The sequence below is a fragment of the Mustela lutreola genome, chromosome 10 (assembly GCF_030435805.1).
Source record: "Mustela lutreola isolate mMusLut2 chromosome 10, mMusLut2.pri, whole genome shotgun sequence".
In the NCBI taxonomy this organism is placed as follows: Eukaryota; Metazoa; Chordata; class Mammalia; order Carnivora; family Mustelidae; genus Mustela; species Mustela lutreola.
The window spans coordinates 679,707-699,539 of NC_081299.1; the positions used below are offsets into that span (position 1 = coordinate 679,707).

A 19,833-nucleotide genomic window follows, 5' to 3' on the forward strand; every position below is an offset into this window, starting at 1 on the left:
CGTGCGCGGCGCCGTCTTCCCGAACGAAGTTCGCGGGTAGCTTGTTCTTGCGCAGAGCCGCGGGTGCTGGACGACTTCCCAGCGGTCCTGGGTGTTGTGGTCTGTGAGTCCTTTACAGTCCAACAGTTTCAAGAGCAAATTTATAAAAACTCAACTTTTTAAAACAAGATTTTTATTTATTTGACAAACAGGTAGACAGGCAGAGAGAGGAGGAAGCAGGCTCCCTGCCGAGCAGAGAGCCCGCCGCGGGGCTCGATCCCAGGACCCCGGGATCGTGACCTGAGCCCAAGGCAGAGGCTTTAACCCACTGAGCCACCCAGGCGCCCCCAAAACTCAACATTTTTACAGCAAAATCTTTCTTACGTGTCATCCGGGGAAACAGCTTTGAAGTGCTGTCGTGTGACCCCGGGGACTTTCCCTCCTGCCCTCGGAGCTCCCAGTTGCCCTCCAAGCCGCTGCCTCCAGCCACTGCGTGCAGAGCGCTTTGCGCCGCTCCGCAGACACGTTCCCGAGCTGCCGTCCTGTCCCCTCTCTCTGCCTGCCGAAGGTTCTTGTCTCTAAATACTCAAAGGAAGCACTGCTGCCCGCTAAGGTGGCCTCAGAGATTTCACCATGGGGTGGTTTGAGTTGTTCGTGGTGGTTGCCACACAGGTGTTTTTATCTGAACTCGCTGGAGTTCCAACTTCTTCCTTTGACTGGATTCCAAGAAGCAGAATTTTGGGCGAAAGCATATAGACTGGTCAGGATTCTCCATACTCTGCTGGGTTTCAAGTGGGGTCGTTTAAATACTGCCTCTGCTCATCTGCACACCCAAGGCTGCAGCATAGATGCCGGTGTAGACACGAGTCTGTCAGGGTGCAGTCCCTGTGAAGGAGGAGACCTGACCAACAAAGACTCCGGGCAGAGACTCCCCTGAAGCCTACCTGTGAAGCTCTAGCTGGGGTGCCAGGCCCTCTGCCCAAGCCCTGCCTCCCTGCAAGACAGGACTTCTGACCTCTGGGTCCCCTTCTGACAACGATCTCTTCCTTTAGGGTTTGGATGACGTTTGAAAGGTGATCTGGAAAGCAGGAAGGAAAGCATCCGTGGCAAGTTCACGGGTCCCTCGCAGATGGCTGAGCTGCTGTGTGTGCAGCTCCTGGCTTCCTGGCCCTCACCCCTCTCATCAGGCTTCATCTGTGTGTGGGTCCTAGTCTGATGGCCCCACCTGGGTGGGATCATGGAGTCCACAGGCCCAGAGGAGCCCCATTCCCAGGCAACGGGGAGGACAGCGGAGAAGTCGGGATGGGGGCCCCGGAGCCCCCAAAGCCCAGAGAGTGGGGCCTGGGTCAAGTTCTTTTGGGTGGGAAGGAGGAGGCCCCCTTTTCTATGCCACCAGGCCCACCGACAAAGCTGTCAGGGGGCACCGACAAGCAGCTGGTTTGGAACAACAGCTCCCATCCCTAAACCAGAGAACTGAGCCCTTCCTGGGAACCCTTTGGGTACCCCCACCCCACACCCTACAGTGTGACCCCTTGGTCTGACCCTGGTGGAGGCACTTGCAGCCTCTGTCCCTGGGATTCAGCCTCTGGGCACCATGGGGCTAAAAGTCATGGGAGCAAAACCACAGGATTAGGGAGCAGCCCCTTTGCTATCTCAGGCCAGTGTCTGGGGAGCAGCGCTGGTGAGCGAGGGGCCATGCCTGGCCTCACTGTGCTCACAGGAAGCCATGGGCTGAGGTCAACTCCTGCCTCTGTCCTCTGTGCTGCTGGGGAAGAGGCCAGCCTTGACTGGAGGCCTCCGTGGGAGGAGCAGCATGGGAGGGCCACAGCTGATGCAGGCCACCTGTGGGCGGGGCACTGGCCAGCGGGTCTGCAGATGGCTTGGGACATACCCTGCCATCCCTCTCTTTCCTCTGCCCCACCCCAACCTCAACCCCACTTCACCCCTTCCCACCAAATCCTCAGTGTTTCCATGATTCTGAAAACCACCCAACCTCTGGCCTGGATCTTTCTGAAGGAGAATGTGCCGTAAGTGGCTGATCTCCACGTGGTCACTGTGCAGTTCCCGCCTTCTCCCATGTCCCTCTCACCACCACCCCCCATTCTCTCTGTGCTCCTGCAGCTGATCCTTCACTCTGGGTCCCCCTCACCCCCAGGCAGACTAGCTGGTTCCTGGTATCTAGTGGCTTCCAGGTCAGGTAACACGGGGCAGGAGGGGAGCTACTGCTTTTGGGGACAGCATTGCTGGGACACGGCCAGTGGCATGGCCTGACGTGGAAGGGAGGCCAGCCAGGTGGGGAACTCGGCAGAGGCCTGGGTTGGGGTCTGGCCCTGTGCTGCTCCAACTTAGCCAGCAAAGGCCAGAAAGGGTTCCAAGGCTACTGCCCTGAAGCCTGGAAGCTTGGGGCGGCCTGAGACCCTTGGCCTCTGTGCCCTCTCTCTTCCTTTCCCAAGGCAGGAAAGTCCAAGGCTCACGGGTCAACAGCCATTGTTTTTATTTTAAATATTTTATTTATTTATTTGACAGACAAAGATCATGAGTAGGCAGAGAGGCAGGCGGAGAGGGGGAAGCAGGCTCTCAGCTGAGCAGAGAGCCCGATGCGGGGCTCGATCCCAAGACCCTGAGATCATGACCTGAGCCGAAGGCAGAGGCTTTAACCCACTGAGCCACCCAGGTGCCCCATCAACAGCCATTATTGAGACACGTGGCCTTGTGGTTAAAGGCAGCGCCCAACACCGAGCGAGCCCCTCTAGCCAGCTGATGCTGGCCCTTGCCCTCAAAGTGCGCCTTCTGCCACCAGAGGGGACAAAGCCTAGCCTGGGATCCGCACGCACCGCCAGCTCGAATCTTGAGAACCTCTGGATGTCGGGGTTGAGTTCGGGTGCCTGCCCCACCCTGCCACCTGTGGCACCTGTGCAAACTGACCACAGGTGCCTGTATTTCCCAGCAGGCCAGCCCACAGACTGCAGAGGCCTCCTGGCCACTGGGACACCTGAGCAGCAAGGTGACTTGCTCCCACACGTGCACCAGGAGAGCAGGGGGTCCCGGTCGGCTAGGGGAGAGCTCAGCTGCTTCTCCCCTTCCCCACAGGCCTCTGCAGATGGCTGGGGGTGCCCGGTGTCCCAGCACACAGGGCTTCCGTGTCCTCCTGCCTGTCTGCAGTGCTCAGCTGGGCTCCTGGCAAAGCCTTCCCCCACGTTCACCGACACCTAGTCAAGACCATGTGGAGTGGGAGGAGAGAGAAGAGTATGTGCCAGAGCCTGGCCCCTGCTCCCTGACCCCAGCAAGCCTGGATGCAGCTGTGGGGAGGACTTCGGAGCCTCTGGGGGTCCCCTTGGGCCAGTCCTCTGATTTACCTGGGAGCATGTCCCTTTCTGTAGACTCAAGCCCGCTCCCTCACCCAAGCCTCTGCTCTACCCTTCAGGACAGGTGGTGACACCCAGTTTGACACCCCTTCTGGGAAGAACAGGTGCTGAGCCCCAGGCCTACCGGTGCCAATGGCAAGGCGGACGGGGGCACCTGGGTTGGGAGTCAACGTGGCGGCCGCCTGGGCAAGACCCCTCTGCCTCACACATCCCAACGGCGCACTCGGCGTCCACAGACTCTAGAAGCCTGGCCTGCCTCTCTAAGCATCTCTGTGTTGGTTACAAAGAACCAAATAAAGTTGCAAGCCAATCCAAGTTTTTAAACAAGTCTGTTTATTGAAAGGATCTGAAAATATTGTAGTAAGGCTTTCAACGACATCTAACAAATATTCGAGATATTAACAATATGAAACATTAAGAATTTACTTCAAAAAATCCAATGTTTTCTAGATCATTCCAAATCATGCTGCTTTTGGACTTGGTTAATACTTGCTTTTTTTTTTTTTTTTTTTGTCTAAACCAGTGACCCAAATCCCAAATGCCACTGTCTTTTGGACCTAAAGCTGGGAGTTTTGGTTCGGGCCCCTCTCAGCCCAAGGGAGGCTGGGCAGCAACCCTCTAACCGCGTCCCGCCCCTGCTGGATGGCTATGCAGGCCCTTCCCTTTCCAACTCCAGGCCATTAGCCAAGAACCACCTGAGGGCCAGAAGCCCCGAAGCATGGAGGTAGGAGGCCACGCTCAGGCCACAGAGCCTGTTCCACCGAGGCCCCTCGGTGGTGGGTGGCTGCCCGCGCGGGCCCCCAGCCTTTCTATCAGCCCAAGAATGAGGCACGTGACCCTCCACAAAACAAAGCACAGGACCGTCCCTGTCCCCCCAGAGGTGGCCCCAAGGAAAAAGGGCAGTTTCTGTCCCTTCTATTCTTGCCGATTCAACAGATAAAAATTGCAGCTCCAAGAGATACCAGTTACTCAGAAACAGATGCCCAAATACAGGACGTCTGTCAGGCAACAATAACCAGGGGCCAAAGCCACATGCACTGAGCCACAGCTCCCACCAGAGCACACAGGCTCGGGGGCCCATGTGGCAAGCACACGTGCCCACGCCCTACGCAGCCAGCGGGCAGTGGAGTGACCGCTGGAATGATGGGAGCTTCCTCGCGAGCTGAAGGCCCACGGGGAGAAGCAAGAGCAGAACCAACACACAACGACCCAACCACCTCTTTCCTCACTAAGCAGTGGCGTCCTCATCTTCCAGCTGCAGGAGCAAGTCCCACGGCTTACTCACCGAGAAGCACCCTCTCCCCGTGGGCCGTCACCCCACGGTGAGCACACTGAACAGAGTGGTCCCAGCACACAGTGCCACACGGAGCACGTGTAAACATTGGAGCAAGCTCCATTTCGTGACAGTACAAATCCCGCTCCCTACAATACAATCTGTACGCAAGCAGTTCAAAAAGCTTAAAATGATCTCTACAAAGTGTACACAGGACTTAAAATACCTTCCAGGGTGCAGAGGGAGCCGCCCCTGCTTGGTGAGGAATGTGCATGGGTCTGACCTCCCACCGGGCCACCGCTGGGCTCCGCTGGGCTCCTGAGCCACAGCAGTGGGGGAGGGGAGGGCCTGGAGACCAAGGCAGGAAGGTGCGCCCAGAGGAGGTGCAGGTGCAGGGCAGGAAGGGGGGACCCTCCACGCATCAGCCAATCAAACACCAAACTGCTCTCTCCAGAAGCGTCCCCTTCCGGTCCTTTTAGGGGAAAAGGTGCAGGACTTAAGGGGAAAATCGTGGTAGCTAAAGGAAGATTTTTGGCTACAAGACATTTATTTTCGACACGGAAAGACAGATCAAGCCGTTGTGATCCCCTCTGAATTTCAACAGGCTGACTGAAGCGCGAGTTTCCTGACGAGGAATCACAGAAGAGCACATCCCCCTCTGGCGTCCCCGCCCTGGGACCAGGCTCTGAGGGACAGCACCGGCACACACAGCCCTGGTGCGGACTTCCGAGCCCCACCAGCATTCACTTTTGTTTAGAAATGCAAAAAGAAGTCAGATTTAAAATGTTAAAAAATGGCTGATCTGGTCGACAAAAGGCAGATTCCTGGCTCTTCCCGGGCTACAAGAGAAAGTGCTGTGACTTCTGATGTCTGCTCGGGGCTCAGGTCAGCCTGCTCCCGGAGGGCAAGTGGGAACGAGGCAGCGGAGCAGCTTCGGGTCTCTGGGGTCCCTAGTGTGGACAGCAGGAGCTCAGGCCTAACCGTCTCCCTCTTCCCCCTCCCCCGCCCCCTCCCCCTCCCCCTCCTCCTCCTCCGTGAAGTGTGCCTGCTTCTTCCGCACGTTCCAGTGGAGACACTGCGCCAGGCTCTCGAACCAGTCGCTCACGGGGTCTCGGACGCAGATGGAGGGGAGAGGGTAGCAAGAGGTAGTGATGCTGATGCTGAGGAGTGGGAGACATGGCACAGATGAGCCCCTCCCCACGGCCATGCCCACCCCAGCCCAGCTGGGGACCATCTCAGCTCTGCTCCCGCCACTGGCCGCATGGTGCAGCTGGCGGGGCGCCAGGGCAGGCCGGAGTGAGGGGCTGTGGATCTGTCGCCCTCAAGGTCAGCCCAGAACATGGGCCAACACGCTTCAACCTGTGTGGGAGACCAGCTGCCCGACAGGCCCTCGTCTCCCCGCCAGCTCTCAAGGCCAGGGCTCTGTCTCTAGGGCCTGCACAAGCCAACGGCAACAAGGCTATGAAGGCGGCAGGGAGGGCCTGAGTCCGCCCCTCATTCCTACTCCTTGCTCTGGCCCCAGGGCTCACACACCTGTCCCCATGGCGGATCTCCTGTCTCTTTCGTCCGTCGAAGGACACCCATGCAGTGTTCCTTGCTTCTGGCGACAGCATGATCTGGAGGGGGCAAGCAGGGCAGATGTGGGCTCGTGAGTGCAGCTGAGCCCCTTGGATCCCCGCCCTGGGGTGCAGCACTGGGCAGGAGGACTCTTGAAGGTATCCCCACCACCTACTCTACACGAAGGGCAGTTCCAGGCCATGAAGGTCTCATACTTTTGTCGCACTGACCCCAATCCCGGGAATAAGACAGGCAGCCATCAAGCCCAGTTGCCGACCACCCACCCAGGGCCAGGGACACCATCCAGGAGTCTGGCTCTAGTCCTCTCTCCCTGTGACCTGCAGATGTGGCCCTGCCTACTGGGGCTCACAGCCAGGGACACGCCAGCCCAGGGTGGACCAAAGTGGGGAGCGCGAGGCAGGCAAAGAGCAGAGACGGAGGATCAGTGGCGGGCACCGGGTACGCCAGGACCACGTGCCGCTCACCTGCCCTCAACCAGTGGGGACCAGCCCCTCCCCCCAAGGGCCCACAGCCCTGCTGGAGGGGCTGGGCCAGCTCTCAGTGCTGCACCTGGCCAGACAAGGGAGAGAGTGAAGCCCCTTCCGGCACCCAGCAAGGTGGGCCCACAACCCAGCGGGTGCTGGGGTCACAGCCGGGGACAAAGGGGGTGGTCAGCGTGGCAGGCCCCAGGCAACAGCCTGAACCGGAGAGGGGAGAGGTGGACTCTGACCTTCAGCTCGACCCCCGCGGGGACCACGATAGGCCGGAACGACAGCGAGTGGGGGCAGATGGGCGTGATCATGATGGCCGGCACGTTGGGGTGGATCATGGAGGCCCCGGCGGCGGCCGCATACGCTGTGCTGCCCGTCGGGGTGGAGACGATCACCCCTGGTGGACAGGCCGCAGGGTCACTCTCTGTGGTCCTGTTCCCACCCCCCACTGCCGTGGGACCTCAGGTGGCTACCTACCATCACCCTGCACTGTGGTGATGAGGTGCCCATCCAGGTAGACATCCACGTTGGACAGGTATGAGGAGGGGCCTCTGTCAATCACCACCTCGTTCAGGACCTGGAGGCACAAAGTCACTGCACACAGGCAGGGGCCGGGCAGGGCTGTCCTAGGTGGCCGGCCCCATAGGCACCTGCACTGTTTCTGGGCTCTCTGGGAGGTCCTGAGGTCAGGGGAACCCAATGGGCCCAGGCCTGAGTCCCACCACCCTGTGACCCTTCCTGAGGCCATAGCATGGGCAGGGCAGGGCCTGGAGCCGGGCCAGGGCCCACGTCCACAGACCTGGTACTGCATGACCTGCTTCCCGACCTCCGCTTCCAGGTCCACGGGCATCACGCCGTTCTCGATGACCCCGTTGGGCACCACCATCTTCTTCCCTCTGAGCTCCTTCACGACTCTGACCTTCAGTCGGCTCCGAAGAACAACGGCCGCATTCCCTGGGGGCCAGCAGGGTCACGGCCGGGGAGGTTGGTGGGGAACGGGCAGTGGCGGCCTGCAGGAGGCAATGACACCCCTGCCCGACCGGAGACCACCCTTCTTCTCCCAGACTGAGGGCAGAACCCGAGCCTTCCGTAAAGGCCAATCCACGGCTACCGACCAGCACACACAGCCGCTTCCGCCAGGGACCCCCTCCAACTTCTCAGTGTGAGGAAAACAGTATTGGAAGTGTTCGAAAATCTTAAATCTCTGAATCTTCAAACACTTAAATATTGCTCTACACATCATTAAAAAATCCAAAGACCTGGGATGCCTGGGTGGCTCAGTTGGTCGAGCAGCTGCCTTCGGCTCAGGTCATGATCTCAGCGTCCTGGGATCGAGTCCCACATCAGGCTCCTTGCTCAGCAGGGAGCCTGCTTCTCCCTCTGCCTCTGCCTGTGCTCGCTCTCTCCCCCCGCTCTGATAAATAAATAAAATCTTAGGAAAAAAAAAAAAAAATCCAAAGACCAAGTGAGGAGACAATCCCATGTTCAGAACTCCTTGTGAGTTCCAGAACATTCCGACTTACCCTGTATCACCTGAGTAACTTGGGACTGAAAGTTCTCAAAGTTGAAGGGGGTCAGGAAGCCCAGGGAGCCCAGGTGGAACGCCATGACCGGAGGCACGCTGCCCTGTGAGCCGATGAGGCGGCCAGTCAGCCAGCCGATCCACGCAAGAGCCACCCCACTTGGCCCCAGCCCTGACGGACCACCCCCGCCTGACTGTTCCCAGGAATGGACAGGCACATGAGTGCACGGCCAGTGGCGGGGTGCGGGAGGCGGCCAGCAGGCTGATCCCAAGCGACCGCACAGGAAGAGGTCAGCCAGCAGACAGGGAGGCCGGAAGGAGCGGATGCAAAGCTGATGCGGAGCGGATGAGAAGCCAACGCAACGGGACCGACCAGCCTGCTGGCCGTGGAGACAGAGAGAGCTGGTCAGGCAAGGACACAAGCCACCACGCCAGAGCCCCCCCCTGCAGAGTGAAGGCGGACTCTGGGTAACCCCAGTGTGCTTCCAGGCAGACTCCCATCCTCTGGAGCCTCCACAGGCCTCCCGGGTACCCTGGAGGGTCAGCCTGGGGCCACCGCCTTCATCCTGCTGTGGGCCCCATCCCCTAGGCCACAAGGCGCTTCTCCTCATGGGTGCCACGTGTCTGTGGGTCGGCAGCAGCCCCCCAGGCCCGTTTCTGCACCACTGCCCCCCTTCTTCCCAGCCAGTCCTGCTGCCCAGCCCGGGCTCCACTGTCGGCAGCACTCCTGGTGAGGACGGAGACCCAGACAGGGCAGATGAGACACTTGGCATTGTTTGCAGACCTGCTCTACAGCCAGATAACCAAACTAAAGCTCTGTATCAGAGTAAGAAGAACGTAGAACTCGGCATCCCCGAGGCATCAAGCCACGAGGTGTAAGAAGGGTAGACAGCCTCCCTGGGAAACCGCCTCCTCGTGTGGCGCCGAGGCCGGAAGCCCGCATAGCTCACCGGGAACAGTGAGGACGCGTAGAGCAGGGTCCCGTCCCCGCCCAGGCATATGATGAAATCGATTTGATTGGAAATGTCATCATAATCTAGAAAACACAGCAGACACAACAAAAGGTGTCTCGGCAGCCCTTGGTGCCACAGGGCACTATGCCCACGATGAGGCAGGAGCGCTAGAAGCTTCTGCCAGGTCTGGGGCAGGGGTGCGAGCACCTTCGGAAGTGACAGAGCCGAAGGCAAACTCACCTTCTCGGAAGGTGCAGAACTTCTTCTTGACTGGTCCAAAGTTGTCATCGCTCACTATGGCAGGGTCTTCCAGAACTTTCTTCTCCACATACACAATCATGTTGTTCTCCTGAAAGGGAGACAACAAGCCAGTCAGCCCCACCACCAAGACCCGGTTCAGACCAGGCTGGTCTTCTGGGAAGCCTCCTCTTGAGCCTCAGGACTTTACAAGGAGGAGGAAACGCATTCCTCAGGCCCAGAGGGCAGACTTCTTTCAACCTGCTCATGCAGATTTCTATCCTTCTGGAGGCCGTGACCCTCCGTTACACAACTCACTTGCCTGAAATGGGCGGCGGCTCCTGCTGCTTTTTTTTTTTTTTTTTTTTTTTTTAAATTTTACTTATTTATTTGACAGAGAGACACAGCAAGAGAGGGAACACAAGCAGGGGGAGTGGGGGAGGGAGAAGCAGGCTTCCCGCTGAGGAGGGAGCCCGATGCAGGGCTCAATCCCAGGACCCTGCAATCATGGAATCATGATCCCAGGTGCCCCTGAAATGGGCTTCCTGACTTGGTCAGCTCTGGGATCACAAAGCCAGAACCTGGCTAGTTGGCCAACTCCATGCCACCCCCACCCCATGGCCCAGAAGAGCACGGAGCCCACTGAGCGCCAGAGCGGAGTCTGGCTGGCGCAGACGCGGTGGGGGTGCCAAGGGGACTCTGGGTTGCCACCCCTCAAGCAGGCTCACTCACCTCCATCAGGTACACGCACAGCTCCTTGAAGGGCTGCAGCAGGCTGGCGTCCCGGATCTTCTTGACGACGAGAACGCTCTTTGGGGACTTGTTCCACGTCAGCCGCTGGCTGGCAGGGTCCTGGATGTGCCTGCGAGGGGAGAGGAGTGTCCACACTGGGGGCGCGTCCCCTTGGGAGGACAGGCACAGCACATCCTCGGAGGCCTTTCTCCCAGACCTTAGACCGTGTGCGAGCCCCACTAAAAACTGCAAAACCATGACCCAAACCATGACCCAAACCACGAACACAGAGGCGTGGTGTCCGATGTCCTCCATCAGTGAGCGTCACTCACCCTGGCCAGGCGTTTCTGCACGAGGAGCCATGCATGACGCCCTCTGTGAGCGTCATCGTCTGCCCAGGTCACGTGCTGGCTCACAAGTGCGGTGCAGTGGCTTCGGTCATAGCGTTTTGGTCCCACTTTGCTAACAAAGGAAGTGTAGGGCACACCAGCCCCCAAAAACTCTCCTGAGCACCTGCACTATAAACTTAATTTCTGTAAACTCAAAACTGAAAGTGAAACAATCCTAAAGTTGACTTTTGAAAGGCACTATGGCAGGAAAACTCCCTAAAACTAAAAATAAGCACACCTTAATCTTTTTACCATTTACATGATCCTCTTGGCCAATCACCTATTTAAAACAAAAAGTCCTGAGATCCCCTTTAACAGCAAAGAGGCCGGACGGCAGGTGCCATGCACTTCACTGAACTCGCTGGCTGCGCTCGGCTGTTGACCAGGTGCGGTGCCACAGGCCAGCCACACCGGAGTCTGAGCTGGGCTGTGGAACCGGCTTGGCCCAGTGGGAGGAGCTGTCAGCGCTTCATCAGGTGGAGGGGTGTGCACTCCCCAAACATCGTCCCTGTGCTTGGCTGTGGGCCTCAGAAGCCATGTGGGCAGCGCGCGGACCCCTGCCTGGGTCGAAGCCCCTTTGTGCCGACCCAGGCGTGCAGGGCCTGTGTCTGAGGGGTCTGGCCCTGAGCCTGTGTCTGAGGGGTCTGGCCCTGAGACTGTGCCCAGGCAAAGCAGCCACAGTGTGTCCTGCACAAGCCTGGGCGTCAACTGTGATCAGCCTCCCGCTGGGTCACGACAAGGTGGGGATGTGACCCTTCCCCGGCATACAGGTCGTGCGTGCCGGACGGGAGAGAGAGGGAGCCTGTGAGCAAACAGGTGACTGGAGCCACTGCCTAGTGAGCCAAAGGCAACGACACGTGGGCGACTCCACACATTTCAACATAAAAGAAAACACACATTCACGGTGAAATTTCAGACAGTAAATTAGGATGTAGAAGTTCTCTGAGATCTCTATCCTATCTTACTTTCGAGCATTAGAGAAGTTGTGTCAGGACGGAGCCTCAGCCAGGTGCAGGGCTGGAAAGGGGCAGGGCCAAGGTGGAGAAAAGGAGCCCTGTCGTCCAGAGACAGCAGCCCCAGCTGAAGTGTCGGGCACAGGGGCTGGAAAGGGCAGACGAGGCTGTTCCTTCCTCAGCTCCAACGGGTAGTGCCAGAGACCCTTCGCGGCATCTGCCGTTCTGCCTGGAGCACCCGGCGGGACCAGCCCGTCGAAGCCACCTGAGGCTCACAAGGCCGACACCCCCGCCCCCCACAAAGCGACTGTGGCTCCGCTGGGAGTACAGGATGGCTAATCAAGGTTGGACAGTGAGAGGCCACTCGTGGTGGCACTTAGGCCGAGCAGAGTGACAAGGAGAGAACAGGTCTGCCAAGACCAGGAAGTGCAGGGAGGCGCCCTCAGGCAGCTGGCGAAAGGCCACGGGAGAGCCGGGCTGGGCCAGAGCGAACAGGAAGGCATGAGGCACGGGAGAAGGCAGGGCTTGGCACAGCAGCTGCTGGGGCTCTGGGTTTGGGGGCGTTGGGGGGGGCCAAGTTACCAATGTGGCTGCAGTGCAGGGCGGGCTGTAGGGTACTAGAGGGGCCGCGTCTGAACAGGACCTGCCCCGAGCTTTGCAGTAACCAGCAGCCGCAGACAGCACCTGGATCTGACAGACACTAAGACTTCATTCCTGCGCCCGTAAGAGGTGGGACAGCCTTGTCGCTGGGTTTCCTGGTCACAGGAAACACCAGTTTACATGGCACTCGCCTGGGGAGTCTGGAGGTGGCAGCACTGCACCAGCCACCTGGAACCGGTTCAGCCTGTGACCCGAGGCCAAGGGTCCCCACTGCCGGGCCTGCCTCCTGGGACCCCAGACAAGTCAGTTGAGGAGGCACACCTGAGCCCGCGGCTCTCACCCCTGTGCAAAATGTGGGATCCTCACAGCTTGCCCTGAAGGAAAGGAGCCTGTAAGGGCCCCTTCAAAAGGCCTCGACTACAGGGGCTGGAGCTCCCAAAGGCGCCAGGCACAAGGCTCAGGGCGGGGTGGAATTCTGACCGTTCAACAGAAAGCACCCACGCCAGGTAAGTGACGTCAGAGCGTTCTCCTCGGACTTGAAGCACAGCCAGACCACCATACAGCGGCCTTGACGGAGCTCCCGGCCTTCTGGAACCATGTGACCCTTCGGACGCCAGAAGCCAGATAGTCACTGAGTCTAGAGAAATGACCCTGATTGCTTCATTTTTATAGTTTCTCATCCAGGCACCGCGGGGCCCCCGAAAGCGCACTGGTGGCGTGGGAGTACTTGTAACAGCCACACCTGCAAGGAGGCACTTCTCTCGAAAGTAAACGCAGAAACCCCAAATAGCCGACTGATGTCTGTTTTAAGAATAATTAAAGGAGGGGTGCCCAGGGGGCGCAGTGGGTGAAGCCTCTGCCTTCGGTTCAGGTCACGATCCCAGGGTCTGGGATCGAGCCCCGCATCGGGCTCCCTGCTCGGCGGGGGGCCTGCTAGCTCCTGTTCCTCCACCTTGTGCTCTCCCTTTCTCTCTCAAAAATCAAATCAGCAGAGAAGCATGTCTGACCCTATTCCTGTGTGAAAAACATTGTTTCCTCCTATACTTTTGTCAAAACTTAACAGTAACTCTGAAGACAACAGCTGAAGTAGGTGAAGTCCGTCCAGCTGCGGTGCCCGGGGAGCAGGACCGGCCTGACCCCCAGCCGGCGGGAAGGCAAAGAGGCCCGTGCTCCCTGGAGCCAGTGGTTGCCCTGTGGCTTCCCTGACTAGAAAAGTGCACTTCTCACCCGGAGTCAGAACCTTCCCCAGTGCCGCGACCCCATGACAGCACAGGCCCCCAAGGAGCAACCCCGCACTCACATGATGGTCTGGGGGTTCTGCAGCACGCAGGCCTTTGGTCCAAACGTGGTCACCGGGCATGGCCCATGCAGAGAGCGAGTCCTCCTGTGGGGGGAGAGGACACAGCCTGTGAGCAGACCTCGGTGAGCAGACCTCGGACCGTCGGACTCTAGAGAGGCTTTCATCGCAACGACTTTCCTCCCAGCATCTGCATCCCGTGGCGGCCCCAGGAGATCCCGCCCTGGAGCCCCACACGCTGTTTTTGTAGTATCAACAGTCAGAGCGCGCGCCTCAGAGAAAGGTCCCCAAACCAGGGCGGGTGTCCAGGCCCTACCCCAGGAACAGGGAAGACTCCCTCTGGGGACAGGCCTGGAACTCAGAATCCGAGCAGCCCCTCTGCCCAAGTCTGTCTGGTGACCGGTCCTCCAGCCTATACTTGGGAATCAAAACCTGAGAGACCAACCCTTAATGACCTAGATGAAGATTCTAGCAAAAGTGCTCACGCTGAGTTGCACAGTCACTAAGAAAGCTACTACTCGAACAGCCCAACTTCTCCAATAACTGAAATGTGACTCAACCATAATCCAATCACCAAACAAAGTGGCTGTGGCCAGCTCACGTCACGGGGACACCACCACCTGGCTGGCCTGCTCCCTCCCTGCTCGAGAGGGCTCAACGCCCACCCTGGCACAGGCTGGGGGGAGCGACAGGGACATCCCCCAGTGATAGGCTAATGGAACATGTTCAACCCCGATGGCCTCGCTGTCCTGTTCTACACGCAAAGACGACCGAAGGGAGCAGACTTCATCTTCAACCTTCTTATGGGGTCCGCAAAATCTTCAAATTCAACGCAGATTTTCTGGCTGTCTTGGAAAGGGCACCCGACCTTTGAGAGAGCCCTGGAGTCCAGGGAAAGCTACAGCTCGCGGGCCCCACGCAGGCCCAGAGGAAAGGCAGCTCACGGCGGGCCTCACCAGCGGGCTCAAGGACACATGTCCGTCTGCCTCCCCCGCGGGGGCCCCCTCTGACCCGCGGTCACCACACCCCGCTGTCCGGCCTCAGAACTGGGAGGCCGTGAGCCGATCCGCACAGGACCGACAGGCGGACGCAGCGCGGCCAGAACACGGAGCCCCACACAGCTTGGAAGCTGCAGCAGCACGGCCGCTCCCACGCGGGCTCTAGAGCTTTCCACGCAGGGAACGGCCCGTGCGCCACCCCCGCTCCATTCACCCCCGAGGGAAGGCGCTGCCCTGAGAAAAGGTGGCACTTTCCCCCCCAAACGCGCCCTCGCGTCTGAGAGGTTGGACCCACTTGAGAAGCAGCATTGGCTCTGGCCACTTCCGCCCCAAACTCACCGCAGCCATGGCCCCAGCAGCCAGGGCAGCGGCGCCACCAGCACAGCAGGCCCGGCCGGCCGCCCCGTGGGCAGCTGTTGCTCAAGCACTTGTGCAAGAGCACGCGCTGTGGGGCGCGGGCCGGGCCGCGGAGCTTGCCCAACTCCCCTGCGGCCACACGCAGCCCCGTGCCAGCCCCGCCAGCGTGTGGGTCCCGCTGCCGTGCCTTCAGGGGCCACCCACACGCCTCGGACACCAAAAGCGGGGCAGGCACTGGCCGAGAGGGGAAGGAAAGGAACACTGTCCCGGGCGGGTGCCCCTGGGAGCCGCGCCAGCTGCTCTGGGACACACGCTGTCACCGTCGGTCCGAGCGACCGCGCCGCTGAGGGTGGCAGCTGGGGGAGGGCTTTGTACCTGAACTCTTTGGTGCTCGCCAGGGCAGGCGAGGCAGACAGGCTGCGGGACTTGGCCCGGCCCCGGATGGGGTGGTTGGGCCCCCGGTCCTCGTCGCCATGGCACGCGGCGCAGCGGTACGAGGCCGGATCTGCGCTCTGCGCCTTACTCATGTTGACTTTCTCGTGTTCCGTTTCCACAGTCGGTAAGCAAGGATTCCGATCAGGAAAACACGGACGCCTTAATTTAATAAGACAAATAAAGTAAATAAATATGCAGGCAGAAAACACTATATACACAGAGACGCACCCGCTTCACCAGGAGACAGAAACGGCTGAAGTCTCATCTGCCGAAGGACTTGAGAACAGTCTCTTTCTATCCCCAAGATGGTTAAGGGCTCAGGAACCTACCTGTGTTTCCAGTGAATCCAGAAGACCTAAGGGCCGCAGGGTAAGAAAGAGCTAGCCGGCTGCAGCTGTGGTACTTCTGCCACAGACAAGGCCCAGCGCCGGCAAGAGGAACAGTCACTGGCGGGGACACCGGGCGAGCCCCGCAGGGCTGTGCAGCGTTAAACGCCCCTCCGGGCCGCAGAGCGGAACGGTTCACTCAGTAAGACAGACAAGTGGATACACACTGGACTCTAGGCCCTGCCAACGAGTAGATAAAACATCTGCCAAAACTGACCTCTTTTGGCCTCAAAGAAAACATCAATTTCCAAACACTAGTAAGGCAGAGAACCTTACCATCCAACCACAGCACAACAAAATCAGGAAAAGACCAAAAGGTAGGAACAAAGAAAACAATCTTGCAACCACCCGAACTGCCTCAACTTTGTCCCAAGCCTCTTGGGGCTCAAAGCAACCCTGCAACGCATCGAAATGACCAGAATAGTATGAACGCAAACCAAAGTCACTGCCACCCCGCTAAGGTGTGCAGGAGTTTTCGAGAAGGAAGAGTAATGAGCCGAGATTCTTATAAAGCTAGAAAAGGAATAAGGTAAGTTTAAGAAAGGCAGATGCGGCGACAGAGAGAGGCAGAAGCCAGTACACTGAGCAACGGAAGAAGAAGGGCGGAGTTGGACGAAAACCCAGTGCAGATCTAGGGACCAAACGGGGAAATCTCCAAGGGCAGGAAGCGCCACCACAGGGTCACGGCAAGGGCCCTGCAGCTACGGAGCCACCCGGACCTGCCTGAGGGGAGAGCAGGTGGCACAGGCTTGTGGCGGGCATGAGCAGGTGGCACCGGGGGAGCCAGCAGGATGACCAGCCGCACAGCTCCCACTGCAGGGACAGGCGAGGGAAACGAAGACCCCTGCAGAGACCGGAGCACACAGAAAACCCCTGTTCCCAAGGAGGGGCTGAGGCCGTGTCAGAGGATGCCAGCCCTGCAGGAGGTGAACGTGGAGCGGCGGGGGCAGAAGGGACCCTCAGAGACCACAGACAAGCCCGGGCCTCTATGGCAGGAGAAAGGTGATGGTGCCTCTGCACCCCTACCCCGGCCGCACCTTACAGCCACCAGAGGGGCTTCAGGAAATCATTCCCACGTCCAACCTGGACTGAAGGCATCAGTAGTTTTATGAGCTCCCAGCTGGGGGTACCCAGGGGGTGCACAGAAGGTGAAGCCATTGCCTTCGGCTCGGGTCATGATTCCCGGGGTCCTCAGATCGAGCCCCACCGCGGAGCCCCATGTCCCGAAGCCACACATCCAGCTGCCTGCTCAGTGGGGAGTCTGCTTCTCCCTCTGCCCCTGCCTCAGCCCACTGGTGTCCTCTCCGTCTCACTCACTCGCTCTCAAATAAATCTTAAAAAAAAAAAAGCTTCCCAGGTGATTCTAAATTTTAGCTAGAGCTGACAACACTGCCCTAGTGGACCAGGACCCTCACAGCTTGAGGAACCAAGCATGAACCACCCCTACTCAGTACTGTACCCGAGGGCGCAGCCAGTGGAACAAGGCAGGAAAACGAAACAAAAGTCTTAAGGATGAAAAAGGAACCGGTCAAACTGCAGTGCTGGGGCACCCGGCTGGCTCAGTCCTAGGGTTGTGAGTTCAAATCTTGATCTTGGGATGATGAGTTCAAGCCCCACACTGGTGCAGAGATTACTTAAAAACCTGTACTGTCAGATGACATGGTCTTCTATACAGAAAGGTCTACAAAAAAGTGACTAGCTCAGTTAAGCAGCTGACTCTTGGTTTCTGCTGAGGTCATTATCTTGGGTTCCCGGGATCGAGCCCCGCACTGGGCTGCGGACTCGGCAGGAGTCTGCTTGGGCACTCTCTCCCTCTCCCTCTGCCCCTCCCCCTGCTCGTGCACACTCTCTGAAATAAACAGATGAGTCTGAAAAATAAATAAATAAACAAAAATACTATTTACAACCGCACCGAAACCAAAGCTTATAAGGAAATAGTTGGCAAAAGAGGTAGGGAGCCTAACTCGCGTTATCGTCAGGCGTGGCTGTAGTGCAGAGCCTGTGGCTCTAGGCAACTGACAGAGCCACGCCTGAACGACCCTGTGACAAGGGCTGTCACCCTAAGAACACACCATCTGACCCTGCGCTGACAGGACGTTAACCAGACCCACCGCAGCGGCTGCTTCCCGACACACTCACAACGCATCAGCACACGGCACGCCCGAGACGGGGGCCGGGGATCACGGGCGTCTCCCTGGGAGCAGCACAGACCCTGCACACTGGGACGACGAAAGCTGCTGACGGACATGAACGGAAGCGAACAGTGGAGACAAGAGCAGGTCCAGGGACCGAGAGGCTGACACTTAGACTTCAGCTCTCCAACTGACTTGGGCTCTCAGTTCCCACACACAAACCCCTGCAGCCTCTCCTACAGAAAATGACGAACTGGGTGGCTCGGTTGGTTAAGTGTCCGTCTCTCTCTTCAATCTGAGAGAGAGGGGCCAGAGGGAGGGCAGCGGGAGACGGCATCCCACCCCGACTGCACGCTGAGTGCGGAGCCTGAAACGCCCAACTCCTGATTTTGACTCAGGCCCCGGTCTGGAGGTTGGGAGTCCCAAACCCCACACCAGGCTCCACCCTCAGTGCCAAGTCTGCCTGAGACTGCCTCTGCCTCGACACCACCCCCAACCCATGCTCTCTCTCTTTCCTAAAAAAAAAAAAGACAAACTGATTCTAGAACTCACATGGAAATGTGGATGACCTAGGCCTCGGATAGCTAAAAAAACTGAAAAAGAACAAAGTAAGACTAACATTTCCTGACTTCATGATCTACAGTCACGCTACCGTACCCAGACAGCGTGGTACCGACACACACACGCAGATCACGGAAGCACAACAAATTCCAGAACACCGCCCTCACACAGGTACAACCAGCAGATTTTCTTTTTAAATTAAATTTATTTGTAATAAAGTGATGCCTACACCCAATGTGGGGTTCAAATCCACAACCCTGAGATCGGGAGTCACATGCTTTTCCAACCAAGCTGCCAGCACCCCTCGATCACTGGATCTTCAACAGACACGCCAGGGGATTCGACGGAGCGCATCATGGTTTCCTCAAGCTGTGCTACCAAAGCTTGGCAGCCGCGTCTGAAAGACTGAGGTCAAACTCTTCACCCCACCCACAGGCATCACACGACACTTTCCACAAATCGAGGGTCTGGGGCTGTCCTGTGCTGAGTGCGTCTAGCAGCACCATTTCCCACCAGCATCACTCATTTCCTGTGTGTCTCTGTATCACACTGGGCTAATTCTTGCAATATTTCCAAGTTTTCACTAGTGTATTTGTGACGGTGGTCTGTGATCCGTGATGACTGTTCTGGGGCACCCCTCCCTCGTGCCCATTCAAGACGGCAAACTCAGGTGAAGCGCTGTATGTGTTCTGACTCCTCCACAGACCCGCTGGTCCGGCCCTTCCCCTCCCCAGGCCTCCCTCCTCCCTCAGACAAAACAATACTGAAACTGGGCCAATCAATATCCGTACATCGGCCTCTAATGGTCAAGTGGAAGGAAGACTGGCCCATCTCTCACATCACTTATCTGTTTTTTTAAAAGGAGGCTCCATGCTCAACTTGGGGCCTGAACTTGTGACCTGAGATCGAGAGTCCCAGTTTACTGACCGAGCCAGCCGGCCAGGCCCTCTGCACATCTCTCACTTTAAATCAAAGCTAGACATGACGCAGGGCAGTGAGGAAGGCTGAAAACCGAGATGGGCCCAAAGCTTGTCTCCTGCCCCAGTGGGCCAAGCTGTTAGCTCAAAGGAGAAACTCCTGAAGTGTCACTCCAGTGAACACACAAAGACAAGAAAGCAAAACAGCCTTACTGCTGATCGAACCAGCCAGCCTCTCGCTTCTCGGCCTTTTGGTAAGATCAAGTGAAACCAGCCACAGTCTAACCCAAAGGAAAGCCCTGACTCTCCTCGACTCTGTAAAGGCTGAGAGGGGGAAGCTGCAGAGAGTTTAACAGACAGAAGCCGTCTCTGTTATGCGAAAGTACACGCAGAGAAGCACCTGCCGATGCAGAAGCAGCGTCAAGTTCTTCAGAAGGTCCAGCAGAGATCACCAGTGAAGGTGGCTTGCTTAACATATTATCAATGGAGACAAAGCCACCTGACTTTGGGAGAAGATGCCATCTAGGGCTGTCTTAGCCAGAGAGTAGAAGTCATTGCCTGACTTCAAAGCTTCAAAGGACAGACTGATTCTCTTGTCAGGGGCTAATGTAGCTGGTGACTTTAGGTTGAAGCCAACGCTCCCTGACCACTGAGAAAATCCAAGTGTCCTTAAGGATTATGTTAAGAGGGGCGCCTGGG

At 58.1% G+C, this 19,833-nt stretch overlaps 1 protein-coding gene and 1 long non-coding RNA gene across 5 annotated transcripts in view; one reads left to right on the plus strand and one right to left on the minus strand.

Annotated features, from left to right (window-relative positions):
- The first annotated feature begins 15 nt into the window (after window positions 1–15).
- On the plus strand, window positions 16–4,168 carry LOC131808852 (uncharacterized). 2 transcript variants are annotated; one of them, XR_009344975.1, is made up of 2 exons: window positions 16–2,983; window positions 3,070–4,168. It is a non-coding gene; the product is annotated as an uncharacterized LOC131808852 (long non-coding RNA). The 2 variants fall into 2 exon arrangements; XR_009344976.1 differs by having other exon boundaries at window positions 16–1,052.
- NADK (NAD kinase) overlaps window positions 3,657–19,833 on the minus strand; it is a 24,360-nt gene continuing 8,183 nt past the window's right edge. For 2 of the 3 annotated variants that reach the window (XM_059135015.1, XM_059135014.1), the window contains exons 2-12: window positions 15,079–15,297; window positions 13,352–13,435; window positions 10,110–10,239; window positions 9,381–9,489; window positions 9,138–9,223; window positions 8,189–8,291; window positions 7,465–7,619; window positions 7,143–7,242; window positions 6,905–7,062; window positions 6,151–6,233; window positions 3,657–5,777 (exon numbers count right to left, since the gene is read on the minus strand). In XM_059135015.1, coding sequence (XP_058990998.1) covers window positions 5,594–5,777; window positions 6,151–6,233; window positions 6,905–7,062; window positions 7,143–7,242; window positions 7,465–7,619; window positions 8,189–8,291; window positions 9,138–9,223; window positions 9,381–9,489; window positions 10,110–10,239; window positions 13,352–13,435; window positions 15,079–15,230 — 1,344 coding nt within the window. In that variant the 5' untranslated portion in view covers window positions 15,231–15,297 and the 3' untranslated portion in view covers window positions 3,657–5,593. Of the gene's footprint in view, window positions 5,778–6,150; window positions 6,234–6,904; window positions 7,063–7,142; window positions 7,243–7,464; window positions 7,620–8,188; window positions 8,292–9,137; window positions 9,224–9,380; window positions 9,490–10,109; window positions 10,240–10,441; window positions 12,671–13,351; window positions 13,436–15,078; window positions 15,298–19,833 lie in introns of those variants that run through there. The other variant, XM_059135017.1, reaches the window with a different exon arrangement.